Below are 15,452 nucleotides of genomic sequence, written 5' to 3'. Positions count from 1 at the left end.
TTTGGAATTTTTGTGCCAGCTTTTAACAGGAGAAGTAAGGTCTGTGGGCTGTGAATTACTTCATATGTTGATAAGCTCTTTTCCTGCTGACATGTTTCACATTGTTCAGATTGAGCAGGTAATATTTGTGCAATTGTGTCTAAGATGCCTTTTTGTGACACTTCAAGTGGCTGCACTATGTATTGTGACATGTTCTTTGTAGATGGTAAGGCCTTGTCACCACATTGAGTACAACTATACAGACTAAGACTTTTAAGGCAAAGCAGGTCATTTCCAAGGAAAGGAGGCAGAAGTGTGTATTCTACAAAGCTGTTTAATATGGTGCATACGTCTGTTCTAGAAAATTGCTGAGACACTAATGACACTGATGTGTTGGCTAGATTGAATTTCTCAAGTGCCCGTCTAAATTGTGTGTCCTGCGCGGCTGCTTCTTCAAGCCGTGTATGACATTTTTTTAAAGCAGATGTCTGTTGTAGAAATGTTAGAATTGGTAATGGTATGGCTTCACACATATTGTGATTTAGACTTTCATTCCCTAAAACCACATCATCATCATCATCTTCCAAATTGTCCTCTGTTATTGTTCTGTTATTATCCTTGTCTATTGTGGTGCCAGCATCACTACATTTCACATAGAAATATAAGCACCCATTTACTTTTGACTCTCGCACAGCATTTGCTGCTGGTAAGATTTGTATCATTGTGTCATTTGCTTTAATTACAACATTATCATAAATCAAATTTGCCCAAAAGTGTCCAGCTTTGGCCACAGCGCCTGTATGACAAATGATTGAGGCCAACTTATACTTAATTTTAGTGCCGTCACAAATAGGAATTTCGATTACACCAGATGGTTCTACATGCTTGCGGCTCACCACCCCATGATCAGTAACACGCGACAGAGAAAGAGTAATGAAATCAGGAGAGTCATTCCAACATATTTGTCGCTTCATAGCAGAATCACATGCTGTACATGCGTTTGGACTTTCACCTTCCATGATTGAGTGTTCGAAAAGATAATTGAGAGACTCTCTTTTCTGTGGCAGCGGTAATGGAAAAATATTAGTCTGTGAAGAATTGCTTTCAACTGTCCGGGCACATGTTTTACAGATGTCTGTATGTTTTGCTAGAACAACTGTGTGGACACCACACACACTCAACCAGACTACTAGTTTGTGTATAAAATCTAATGGGTCATTGTGCATTCCTAAGGCCAAGTCTGGGATGCTATTCACTAGTTGTTGAGTGACACCACGGATTGTTTTGCAATCAAATGTGTGACCTGGATTTTGAAAAAACGCTTGAATGAGAGCTGCTAAATTCCCCGGCATAGATGACAACTGAACCATCGAAGTAGGCGTCAATGGTTTCAATTTATCTTGTACTACTTGTAGATGCAGTATAGATTGTAGAGTTGCATTTAGCCAACAATTATTTTCATTATTTGCAAACCTGCATATACTATTGCAAATTCCTGTCTCTGTGCCTCTGATTTGTGGCTTTGTTTTGTCTGGCACACTTGCTGAGCTTTGGTTTTGTAAGAACATCTTTGAATGTGGGGATGGCCGGTGTTGATAAGAGCCCCTAAGATGTTTTGGCAATTTTCGTTTTTTGTTCCAATTTTCTACAGGTGCTGGGCTTACGCACTGTACCTGTGTTGTTCTGTATGCTGCTTTGTCACAGAAATCTATGGCTGACTGGTTGTAAAATAAGCGTATTTGCTCTACACATTCGTCCAGTCTGTGTTTCTCATTTCGTAAAAGCAACACTTTGGTGTTTTTGAATGTGGCCTCAGAAATAGCTGTGCTTTTCTTACTCAGGTTTATTTGTGCAGCATAGGCTCCAGAGAATCTCTGCAAATCACCTGAGAGGAGATCTGACCATATTGGAATAGTTGAAAGCATCTTGAACAGCTTGTTTAAAATCAGTTCCCCATGGTAGGTATTAACACCTGTGTCATTGGTGGTTTTCATTGCTTTATTGGCTTCAGTCCTTATTGTTTCAAAATGTTTTTTGAAGGGAGATGTACTTTCACTGACATCCTCAAAATCACCAAAGAAGTCATGATCAATCACAGTGTCATATGGACTGTCTTGTCGATCATTTCCTTCCTGTGGCAGATTCTGTGTCTCAGACTTGAAGTTGTCAAGACTGGCTTGCACCACGCTGGAGTTCCTTTTGCTACCAAGTACAATACAAGCAGCGTGTACTATTGTACTTGCTTGTTGTAGTGTTTTGACATTAACTAAAGTGCTGAAGATGTACATAGCCAAAGTATACCTCTTATCTCTGTGTATGTACTGTTGTTTGCAAATGTGACTTGCCTGTTTCATCAAATGACTCTTACATGCCCTTATGGTACAGAAATTTGATCAAAATCAACAGCAGCACTTAGCTTTTCAGTGAGGGGTGAAGACTTCTTCTTCCATCTCAGCCTCTGACGCAGTGAAGGGATGGATGCTGGTTCCGCCGGTGTGCAGGTCGAGGCCCGATAGCAGGAAGGGGAGCAGACCACAGCAACGGAACGGACACAGACGATTCTGCCCCTGTGTACAGCATCCTTTAAAAGAAATAAGCAGAACGATTATAACAATTTAGATACTGCATGTACAGTAAATGTAAATTAGATGGAAATCAGCATGATAAATAAACATATTGTACCTTAAAGGCCATCAGTTTCTGTTCAGCTACTGACAGTTCCCGTTGCCTGTCAGCATGACCTGTCGAACCCCGTTTCCTTGCGGGCCTGTGGTGCTGGCGGGGAGGATGTGGAGCTGGTTGTGTCTGCTGGCAGCCTGTACGATGGCAACGAACTGGTAGACTGCGCACTGCTCGGTACGGGGCCACTGGCTCTTTCACATGTAGAACTTTGTACGATGTCTGCCAGATGAGTTCACTCAGGACAACCATGCCATGGTCGTCACTCAAATGGATCCTGTCACTGCACCACAGCCGGCTGAGGGAGTGTAGAGCCCAGGATTACAGATTAGACAATTGACACTGGGTGAAAAAAATGTTACCAAATCGTGTGATAACATTTATAAAGAAAAAATAGAGTAGGCCTACCTCTCTGAGTGAGGGAAGTTCCTTTCTGAAGACATGTATCTAATCCCCATTTGAGCAGAGATTCGGTGGTACGCATTTTTTAGATGCTGCTGGTAATCCAAGCTGATGTCCTTCTCGAAATCAGCCCGACGGAGGGGAAAATCCAGAACAAAGACCTATGAAAAAGAAGAAAGAAATATAACAGTCTGCATGGGAAGAGACATATATGTATTTGGTGACATGATTTCACTGGTTGTATACCTTTGGCCATTTGTAGACAGCTGTGCGAAGCAGTCTCTGAAACGCTGTGGCGGCCTCTTCAATCGTTTTGCTGGATGTCAAGTTGTTACTGGGTGCAAGAAGACAGACTAAGTCGGGTGAGTAGGGAAGGGCTGAAGAGCAAATCTCTTCTCTGATATGGTCCGCTGATCCACCTGGCGTTGACATGAATCCGAATGCCAGCCGGCCAGCTGGCATGTCCACGAACCCATCAACTAGAGCTCTGAGGTGTGAATCGCCTATGATCAAAACAAACTGCGCAAAGAAACAGAGTCAAAATCCATTTAGAATGCAAGATATCACAGAATTTAGGAAAGGATTTGTGACTTGTGTTTAATTCAATAACATTCTCAATGTCTAGTTACCTTTTAAAGGAACTACTACATGCATTTTAAAATTCTATATGTTGATCAAACCCTGTACACTCAAGTACAGAATGAATTGCATGTTGATCTGACCTCTGACCTCTGAGTAATATATTACCCATTACTAGTTACCTTTTAAAGGAACTACAACATGCATTTTAAAATTCCATATGTTGTTGATCTGACCTCATCAAACCCTGTACACTCAAGACACGCACCATATATAGCCATATGAGACGTACCTCTTTGTCCTGGATGATGTCCACTGACGGAATCACTGTCCTGTGACGCTTCTTGGAAACCTCAGAGTGTGGCCATCGCAGCACTGTGTGACGCTTGCCAAAAACTGCCATGTTACATGCAACTTCGCAAGTCACTTGGAATTAAAAGTCAGTTCTATCTGACCTCAATTTATATTAAAACTGGAGGACACTCCCATGTTTGATGACAACAAATGGGAGCTGATCGTTGAAACAAAGACATTCCATTTGTAATACGATGATTGCCCAGGTGCCCAGGTGACGGTGCCCAGGTAATGAGGTGACAACGATTGATCGTTGTCACCTCATTACCTGGGCACCGCCCAGCCAGTGGTGGACAGCCAGAAGAAAGATGGTTGGGTTGTTGTTAGGTTGGGGATGAAATCAACTCATATCTTATCTTTATATATTTTGTCTTATAATGCCTTGGTTGGTTGGTAGATCTATGTTGTATAATGTTTGGTTTGTAGATGTTCTTAGATCATGTTGATGTTCTTAGGTCAAAAAAGTGTGGGTACCTCTGCACTACACTATAGCCTACACACACACACACATACACACATCAGGTTAAAATCTCTGTTTTGTGACAAAAGCTATATTTCTAATTAAATAATAAGTATGTAATCAGATTGACCTCAATGACCTCTGTGTGAGAACTATATCCTGAGTGGCGTTCAACCTGACCCGGAAACTGTAGCATGTGTAGAAAATCAATTGAAAATAGCCGATCTACAAGCTCTCAATGCGTCGCTATTTTCAAATGGCCGAAATGTATAGGTTTGAAGTGGTTAATGTATGTTTTCTAATCAAAATTAAAATCTCCAAAGTAACTAGTAACTAAAGTTTTAAAATGATTGTAGTGAAGTAAAGTACAGATTTTGGCTCCAAGATGTAGGGGAATATAAGTAAAAGTACTTGGTTACTTAACACCTGGTGTGTGTGTGTGGGGGGGCAGTAATGGCTGTACTCAAGTGTGCATGCAAGCCGTTAACAACTTGTCAAACCCTAAAAGCCCTAATTTAGAGCTATCAATGTTTCACTATGACTGTTAATGGTCGATCTACATAGTACTTCACAGTAGTTAAGTACTACCATTACCATTCATGCAGACATTAGTGTTCCAACACCAGTAATTACAATGTCTGTTGTTACATTTTTGTTTTACACCTCTGCTGCTTAGCGGACAGTGTGGTGTTGTAGAGGAGGTCTCCCCGGACGCGTGCGTATGTCACACTAGTCGAAACATAGCAGGGATTTCTGTCCAGCGTCCACTTTAGTCCACTGTAGTCTGGAAATGGGAAGTTTTTTTATGTTTTTTGACCTGTGACCTGGTGCCAATTTTTGTTTTACACCTCTGCTGCTTAGCGGACAGTGTGGTGTTGTAGAGGAGGTCTCCCCGGACGCGTGCGTATGTCACACTAGTCGAAACATAGCAGGGATTTCTGTCCAGCGTCCACTTTAGTCCACTGTAGTCTGGAAATGGGAAGTTTTTTTATGTTTTTTGACCTGTGACCTGGTGCCAATTTTTGTTTTACACCTCTGCTGCTTAGCGGACAGTGTGGTGTTGTAGAGGAGGTCTCCCCGGACACGTGCGTATGTCACACTAGTCGAAACATAGCAGGGATTTCTGTCCAGCGTCCACTTTAGTCCACTGTAGTCTGGAAATGGGAAGTTTTTTTATGTTTTTTGACCTGTGACCTGGTGCCAATTTTTGTTTTACACCTCTGCTGCTTAGCGGACAGTGTGGTGTTGTAGAGGAGGTCTCCCCGGACGCGTGCGTATGTCACACTAGTCGAAACATAGCAGGGATTTCTGTCCAGCGTCCACTTTAGTCCACTGTAGTCTGGAAATGGGAAGTTTTTTTATGTTTTTTGACCTGTGACCTGGTGCCAATTTTTTGTTTTACACCTCTGCTGCTTAGCGGACAGTGTGGTGTTGTAGAGGAGGTCTCCCCGGACGCGTGCGTATGTCACACTAGTCGAAACATAGCAGGGATTTCTGTCCAGCGTCCACTTTAGTCCACTGTAGTCTGGAAATGGGAAGTTTTTTTATGTTTTTTTACCTGTGACCTGGTGCCAATTTTTGTTTTACACCTCTGCTGCTTAGCGGACAGTGTGGTGTTGTAGAGGAGGTCTCCCCGGACGCGTGCGTATGTCACACTAGTCGAAACATAGCAGGGATTTCTGTCCAGCGTCCACTTTAGTCCACTGTAGTCTGGAAATGGGAAGTTTTTTTATGTTTTTTGACCTGTGACCTGGTGCCAATTTTTGTTTTACACCTCTGCTGCTTAGCGGACAGTGTGGTGTTGTAGAGGAGGTCTCCCCGGACGCGTGCGTATGTCACACTAGTCGAAACATAGCAGGGATTTCTGTCCAGCGTCCACTTTAGTCCACTGTAGTCTGGAAATGGGAAGTTTTTTTATGTTTTTTGACCTGTGACCTGGTGCCAATTTTTGTTTTACACCTCTGCTGCTTAGCGGACAGTGTGGTGTTGTAGAGGAGGTCTCCCCGGACGCGTGCGTATGTCACACTAGTCGAAACATAGCAGGGATTTCTGTCCAGCGTCCACTTTAGTCCACTGTAGTCTGGAAATGGGAAGTTTTTTTATGTTTTTTTACCTGTGACCTGGTGCCAATTTTTGTTTTACACCTCTGCTGCTTAGCGGACAGTGTGGTGTTGTAGAGGAGGTCTCCCCGGACGCGTGCGTATGTCACACTAGTCGAAACATAGCAGGGATTTCTGTCCAGCGTCCACTTTAGTCCACTGTAGTCTGGAAATGGGAAGTTTTTTTATGTTTTTTGACCTGTGACCTGGTGCCAATTTTTGTTTTACACCTCTGCTGCTTAGCGGACAGTGTGGTGTTGTAGAGGAGGTCTCCCCGGACGCGTGCGTATGTCACACTAGTCGAAACATAGCAGGGATTTCTGTCCAGCGTCCACTTTAGTCCACTGTAGTCTGGAAATGGGAAGTTTTTTTATGTTTTTTGACCTGTGACCTGGTGCCAATTTTTGTTTTACACCTCTGCTGCTTAGCGGACAGTGTGGTGTTGTAGAGGAGGTCTCCCCGGACGCGTGCGTATGTCACACTAGTCGAAACATAGCAGGGATTTCTGTCCAGCGTCCACTTTAGTCCACTGTAGTCTGGAAATGGGAAGTTTTTTTATGTTTTTTGACCTGTGACCTGGTGCCAATTTTTGTTTTACACCTCTGCTGCTTAGCGGACAGTGTGGTGTTGTAGAGGAGGTCTCCCCGGACGCGTGCGTATGTCACACTAGTCGAAACATAGCAGGGATTTCTGTCCAGCGTCCACTTTAGTCCACTGTAGTCTGGAAATGGGAAGTTTTTTTATGTTTTTTGACCTGTGACCTGGTGCCAATTTTTGTTTTACACCTCTGCTGCTTAGCGGACAGTGTGGTGTTGTAGAGGAGGTCTCCCCGGACGCGTGCGTATGTCACACTAGTCGAAACATAGCAGGGATTTCTGTCCAGCGTCCACTTTAGTCCACTGTAGTCTGGAAATGGGAAGTTTTTTTATGTTTTTTGACCTGTGACCTGGTGCCAATTTTTGTTTTACACCTCTGCTGCTTAGCGGACAGTGTGGTGTTGTAGAGGAGGTCTCCCCGGACGCGTGCGTATGTCACACTAGTCGAAACATAGCAGGGATTTCTGTCCAGCGTCCACTTTAGTCCACTGTAGTCTGGAAATGGGAAGTTTTTTTATGTTTTTTGACCTGTGACCTGGTGCCAATTTTTGTTTTACACCTCTGCTGCTTAGCGGACAGTGTGGTGTTGTAGAGGAGGTCTCCCCGGACGCGTGCGTATGTCACACTAGTCGAAACATAGCAGGGATTTCTGTCCAGCGTCCACTTTAGTCCACTGTAGTCTGGAAATGGGAAGTTTTTTTATGTTTTTTGACCTGTGACCTGGTGCCAATTTTTGTTTTACACCTCTGCTGCTTAGCGGACAGTGTGGTGTTGTAGAGGAGGTCTCCCCGGACGCGTGCGTATGTCACACTAGTCGAAACATAGCAGGGATTTCTGTCCAGCGTCCACTTTATAAAGTCCATGCTCTCCAGTGAATAGCATTTATCCATTTAGATAACTTTTTAATTACTTATCTTTACACAGAAACATTACTTATTACTTATTTTTACACAGAAACATAATGTGTGTCCTATAGCATCGTTTAAATGCTTAATTTATAGTTTTAATGTGCAAATTAAACTTTTTTTCAATACTCTAGAGGGTACTCTTATTTTGAAGAGATCGTCCACCGGAAGTCTTATATTTGCTCACTAGATTTGCCAAAAAGACAGTGCTGCAGGCCAGCCCATAGAAGTCCATTGAAATTCAACTGTAGTTAGCCTACTTTTAAAATAATATGAAATGAACTGAAGACTATATTGATTTGAATAAAAATATGTTTCCAAATGTATGAAGTGTCTTTGTCAACATATATTGTTGTTTTCTCAATAGAGGATGTATTTCACATTTAATTTACCACTTGAGTGAGTTACCCATAATGTTAACGGAGCAGAGGGGAGACGGCAGACAGAGAACCTGTCGCTTTTAAGGGACGTCACTGCCTTTACGAGGCTACGAGCGCCGACTTTAAAGAGTGGAATTCTCAATATACATCCCGATCCCGACTGACTTTGTTATTCATGTCTATATTTTGAACATGTCACGGGCTTACTATATGTTCTACCTACCACGGAGCTCCGACGGTGTGTTTCACCGCTGTCAACTTGTTGTATAATTAACTTTGCTGAATAGTTGCATGGGAAAATAACCCAGCTAAATGGAGGAGTGACATCCTGACATTTTCAACTACCTAGTGAATTCTCCAGATGAGTATTAATAATAGACTTGCAAGATGCTGTTTAGATCATTTTCAACAAATACATAGCATATAAAACAAAATACAACAAATATATCTGGGTATTGAAAACCTCAAGGGATGCAACCGTGACGTATATACCGTGCGACCACTTTGACTTGAGATTTACAATGCTAGCACTTTTCACAAACTGATGGAGTATATTATAGTACATTGTGGGACACTTTATTAGTACACAAAAAAAATCGCTATAGCCTCAGTAATGAACCAGTGAAATGAGGGTATTTCATGATGTCTCTCATAGGGATTGCATTGGCAGCTGCAGTACACCGTTGAAACGGACCAGAAGTGGGGCCGCTGTCTCATTTGGGGGCGTGGAATTTGTAGTCCCCGTGTGTCTCTATGCCGGTGGCAACTGTTTTGAGAAGTAAACTAAAAAGTCAGAAGAATGCGCTAAAAATATATATAAGCAAAATGGCAATGCAACCAACATTAGCTCAGCTCTTTAAGAGAAAGGAAAGAGTTGAAGAAGATAATGTCATCAAAGACAAAGTTAGAAAAACAACCAAGACCATACAGTTGCATAACACAGAGAGTGAGACAGGCACCAAGCACATGTAATAATAATAATAATTTTATGAAATTCCTGATATTATATCAGTAATTGTATAGCACAGTATAGCCTAAATGTGCAAAAACAAAATGTAGTTTTCTATGCATTTCAGGGGTACTGTGGGGTTTGAACCCCAAATGTTATTGGCACAGTATTAAAAAAAAGCAGTTTTCTATGCATTTCAGGGGTACTGTGGGGTTTGAACCCCCAAAAATGTTATTGGCAGTATAACTGTGCCAAAAAAAGCAGTTTTCTATGCATTTCAGGGGTACTGTGGGGTTTGAAGTTCAAACCCCACAGTACCCCTGAAATGCATAGAAAACTGCATAGAAAACTGGCAGTTTTCTATGCATTTCAGGGGTACTGTGGGGTTTGAACCCTCAACACTTTTTTGGCCGCGCCGCTCTGCGGCGCGTCCGGGTGTCGTCGCAGAATGACATTTCTGGGAGCTCCTGTAAGAAATGAAAGCCACTTTCACCCCTCATAGAGACACACGGGGACTACAAATTTCACGCCCCCAAATGAGACAGCGGCCCCACTTCTGGTCCGTTTCAACTGTGTACTGCAGCTGCCAATGCAATCCCTATGAGAGGCATCATGAAATACCCTAATTTCACTGGTTCATTACTGAGGCTATAGCGATTTTCTTTGTGTTCCATATGTTTAATTTGTCCTTTTCAATGTCACATACCTGTCATCTCAATATACATCCTACAATGTACTATAATTAGGGATGCCAACGATTAATCGATTTTCCGATTAATTGTCAGAGTCTCCGAAATCGATTTTAATAATCGAAAAAAAAAACAATTTTGGCTATTTTTTTTAATAGCCAAAATATAGGCTAATAAGTAAGGCTGCATGATATATCGAACATGTACCTTCATCAGAGTGGAGAATATAAGTATAAATCAAGTTGAGCAAAGCCACTCTTCTCTGCCCCTCTCTCTAACAGACACAGTTAACGATCGCTTGTTAAGTGCCTGCCAGACAGACAATCAGATGAAATGAAGGCAGTTGTAGAGTAGAGTGTAGACTAGTGAACTGAACGTTTTCTGTTTATATCAAGTACTTCATACCAGCCCCTTATGAAACTACTTCTCCCCAAATCCAAATGGATTTCATTTTCCATCCTGAATGGCAGTAACTAGCATATAATGAGAACTGAGAAGATCTCCACAAAGGTTTACTCATCAAAACTGATTATAAAACTGTAACCATCAAAGCATGCACTCAACATATAATGGTTATGTGACCATGGCATGTGCATAATATAAAATCTTAAGTTTTATCTGATATTGATAAAAAAAAGGGGGGGGGGTTCAATTAATCGATTATTAATCGGCAGAGCTGTAGATTATTCGATTTGGCTGATGGTCACTTTCTGGCATCCCTAACTATAATATACTCCATCAGTTTGTGAAAAGTGCTAGCATTGTAAATCTCAAGTCAAAGTGGTCGCACGGTATATACGTCACGGTTGCATCCCTTGAGGTTTTCAATACCCAGATATATTTGCTGTATTTCGTTTTATATGCTATGTATTTGTTGAAAATGATCTAAACAGCTTCTTGCAAGACTATTATTAATATTCATCTGGAGAATTCACTAGATAGTTGAAAATGTCAGGATGTCACTCCTCCATTTAGCTGGGTTATTTTCCCATGCAACTATTCAGCAAAGTTAATTAACAAGTTGACAGCGGTAAAACACACTGTCGGAGCTCCGTGGTAGGTAGAACATATATAGTAAGCCTGTGACATGTTCAAAATATAGACATGAATAACAAAGTCAGTCGGGATCGGGATGTATATTGAGAATTCCACTCTTCAAAGTCGGTGCTCGTAGCCTCGTAAAGGCAGTGACGTCCCTTAAAAGCGACAGGTTCTCTGTCTGCCGTCTCCCCTCTGCTCCATTAACATTATGGGTAACTCATTCAAGTGGTAAATTAAATGTGAAATACATCCTCTATTGAGAAAACAACAATATATGTTGACAAAGACACTTCATACATTTGGAAACATATTTTTATTCAAATAAATATAGTCTTCAGTTCATTTCATATTATTTTAAAAGTAGGCTAACTACAGTTGAATTTCAATGGACTTCTATGGGCTGGCCTGCAGTATCCGTGCCAACGGACCAGAAGTGGGGACGCTGTCTCATTTGGGGGCGTGAAATTTGTAGTCCGCGTGTGTCTCTATATATGCAAAGTCCAATCTACACCCCCCCCCACACACACACACCCCCGTAACGCCCATGTTTCATGTAATAATTATAATTTACATTTACATTTAGGCCCGACGTCGAAATAAAAAAAACGTTCGCTCTGAAAGAATATATTCAAAGATTTGTGCCGCATTTTTACGATTTTTCAAAAATAGCAGACCTACAAGCTCGTAGCGCGCCACTCGCGCTATGAGCTTGTAGATCTGCTATTTTTCAATAGCTAAAGCATAACATAATGCTAACACCAAAAGGGGTTCCCGCCCAAAATGGGTTAAGTAAAAGTATCAATCAATACAGCTATGCAGAAATATACTCTGTTCTGTTCTAAATCTTCTAAACATCATTAACATATATTTTTTTTGCAAAAAGGGTGAAGTGTCCCTTTAAAGTACCAAAGATAAAAGTACTCATTATACAGCATGTCCCATTTAAAGTATCAAATGTATACAAATATTTTGGAAAATATCAGCTGGTAGAGCAGCTATTTTCAAATGGCCAAAATATATATAGTATATATAGAACAGAACTGAAGTGCTGAATGTGTGTTTTGTAATAATAAATCTGCAACGTAATTAAAGTTTTCAAATAATTTTAGTGGAGTAAAAGTATAATAAACACTTTAGTAAATGTGATATCATAGGCACATACCTATGATAGCACATCTTGCCTTATATGCGTAAACTAAATACGTCCCTGACTGTCAACATTGCTCTGTTCCAACTTCCAATACAACAGTATCACTGAAGAACTACATTTCTTTCCCTTTTTCTTTCCCTCTTGTGTAGAAATGGCGTGTGCCGGCAGCAGCCTCCATTCTGAAGAGCAGTTCCTGTGTTCTATCTGTCTGGATGTGTTCACTGATCCAATCACCACTCCATGTGGACACAACTACTGCAACGCCTGCATCACACATTACTGGGACACTAAGGATGTGTGTCAGTGTCCGCTATGCAAAGAAACCTTCTACAAGAGACCAGCGTTCTCCGTTAATAAAGTCCTCTCCGAGATGGCTGATCAGTTCAGGACGTCAAAGCAGATGAAAACAACTTTAGCCACAACCCCAGAACCTGCTGAACCAGATGACGTCTCCTGTGACGTCTGTACTGAGAACAAGCTCAAGGCCGTGAAGTCCTGCCTGATGTGTCTGACCTCCTACTGTGAGACTCACCTGGAGCGTCATCGCACAGTCCCAGCGTTAAAACGACACACACTAATCGGCCCCGTGAAGAACCTGGAAGACTATATGTGTAAGAAACATGACAAACCTCTGGAGATGTTCTGTAAGACTGACCACACGTGTGTTTGTCAGTTCTGCACTCAGTCAGAGCACAAGTCACATCAGATTGTGTCGATGAAAGAGGCATATGAAGGAAAGAAGGCTGAGCTGGGAGACACAGAGGCTGAAGTTCAGCAGATGATCCAGGAGAGACAACTGAAGATTCAGGAGGTCAAACACTCAGTAGATCTCAGCCAGAAAGATGCAGACAGAGAGATAGCAGACAGTGTGCAGGTCTTCACTGCTTTGATCAGCTGCATTGAGAGAAGCCAGGCTGAGCTCATTGGTGGGATTGAAGAGAAGCAGAAAACAACAGAGAAACAGGCTGAAGGCTTCATTAAAGAGCTGCAACAGGAAATCACTGAGTTAAAGAAGAGAAGCTCTGAGCTGAAGCAGCTCTCACTCACTGAAGACCACCTCCACCTCCTCCAGAACTCCACATCCATCAACACTGGATGGAAACCCACCAAGGACTGGACAAAGGTCAAGGTCCATCAGTCTCCACGCCTGGGTACTTTGAGGACAGCTGTGGCTCAGCTGGAGAAGACAATCAGTAAAGACGTAGAGAAGATGCTGCGTGATGCTGAGCTGAGGAGGATCCAGCAATATGCTGTGGATGTAACTCTGGACCCTGATACAGCACGCTGCAATCTCATCCTGTCTGAGGATGGGAAACAAGTGAGTCGTGGAGATGTGAATAAGAATCTCCCAGACAACAAAGAGAGATTCTCCAGTTGTCCCTGTGTCTTAGGAAAACAAAGCTTCTCCTCAGGAAGGTTTTACTATGAGGTTGAGGTTAAAGGGAAGACTGAGTGGTATTTAGGAGTGGCCAGAGAGTCCATCAACAGGAAGAGACCAATATCACTGACACCCAACAACGGTTACTGGTCTATATGGTTGAGTAATGGAAATGAGTACTATGCTGCTGCTGGCCCTCTTGTCCCCCTCCCTGTAAGAGAGAAGCTCCAGAAAGTGGGAGTGTTCATGGATTATGAGGAGGGTCTGGTCTCCTTTTATGATGTGGAATCCAGAGTTCAGCTCTACTCTTTCACTGGCTGCGCCTTCACTGAGAAACTCTATCCATTCTTTGGTCCTGGAGTAAAGGATGGTGGTAAAAACTCTGCTCCTCTGATCATCTCTCCTGTCAATCACACTGATTGACAGTGAGCTTAACATGAAAAGGGCTGTTGATTTATCATCGGTCTGCTCAAATCAAGCCATTTAACTGTTGTTCATATTCTACAGAAACAGACATGATTTTTATGATGGTCCGAAGTACAGCCAAAGATGAATACGATCAATTGAGTATTTGAGTATCAAAGTATTTCATTTAAAATGTATTCTGTCTGTGAAATGTTGTCTTATCTTATATTTCTTTCTTTGTACAAGGACCTGGTTTGTGTTTTATTTGATTGCATTCAAGATTAAGTTAAACCCAACATTTCCATTAATTAATGTGAATGAACTCTGAATCAGAAATTGCAATGTTTTATTGTCAGTCTTGTACATGAATGCAATTACTATAAAGTGTTAATTAAAAATATGTAATGATTCTGAAGATAATTGTTTTGTATGTGGATGCGTGTTATCAATAAAGATAGAGCATGTGATTCTTAAAGAATATATCAGCCATCCATCATGTTATGTCCCACCATCTAATACAGGGGTGGCAACTTTGACGATGGCGAGGGCCAATATATTTCCACACTCACTCCAGAGGGGCCACAGTGCATATTAGCAAAAATAGCTGATCTACAAGATCAAAACGCGTCGCATTGCGACGCGTTTTGAGCTTGTAGATCAGCTATTTTTGCTATATTTGAATTGAAAACCTGAATAATCTTTTGCTATTTTTGAATTGCAATCTTGAAAAGTAACCTTTTTATTGAATTTCAAATGCATTAGGCCTAGTTATGTTAACTTTATGAACTGTTAACACAACTACATTGGACACAAAAAGACAATGACATTTTAATACAATTTACAATTTAGGCATTTAGCAGACGCTCTTAATCCAGAGCGATTTACATTAGGCAAGAACAAAAGTATGGGAATACATCACATAATTATATAAAATGCATTTATCAAGAAACATGCGTAAGCTAAGAACGTAACTAGAACATATCTATATAATGACGCTATACATATTAACTATACATATATACTATACTATGCTATACATATGTTCTATGATGTGCTATGACTACATACAATGCAATTATTGTGCTGTCTACATGACATGCTATAAGTCTGTTTCAAATGCTATCTAAGTCTAAAAAGTGCTATCTAAGGGGGTAGGATAAGTGCTGTGACTAATACTAGTCATTAAGTACTAGTCATTAAATGCTAATCATGAAGTAATTAATGCGGGTTTGGCTGATATCAATGCTATATCAGTATTCTGATATTAACATGCGGGCCGCATTAAGTGAAGGTGGGGGCCGCATGTGGCCCCCGGGCCGCCAGTTGCCCACCCCTGATCTAATAGCCCAGGAGGCCCAGCTAACACGCCAAGCCCAAGTGATATAACGCCGTTTCTAATGTATGATT

General features: G+C 41.6%; 1 protein-coding gene across 1 annotated transcript; it reads left to right on the top strand.

The window, feature by feature from the left end:
- Positions 1-12,413: 12,413 nt before the first annotated feature.
- Positions 12,414-14,466, top strand: LOC306920812 (E3 ubiquitin-protein ligase TRIM39-like; the record flags this gene model as incomplete). Its single annotated transcript, XM_079497725.1, has 1 exon — positions 12,414-14,466. One exon carries the CDS (start codon positions 12,414-12,416, stop codon positions 14,061-14,063), a length of 1,650 nt encoding a protein of 549 aa, XP_079353851.1. The 3' UTR covers positions 14,064-14,466.
- Between the last annotated feature and the right edge of the window lie 986 nt (positions 14,467-15,452).

This window comes from Electrona antarctica (genome assembly GCF_951216825.1).
Source record: "Electrona antarctica genome assembly, chromosome: 1".
Taxonomy (NCBI): domain Eukaryota; kingdom Metazoa; phylum Chordata; class Actinopteri; order Myctophiformes; family Myctophidae; genus Electrona; species Electrona antarctica.
The sequence above is the reverse complement of the archived record's forward strand: the minus strand, read 5'-3'. Positions and strand labels throughout refer to the sequence as shown.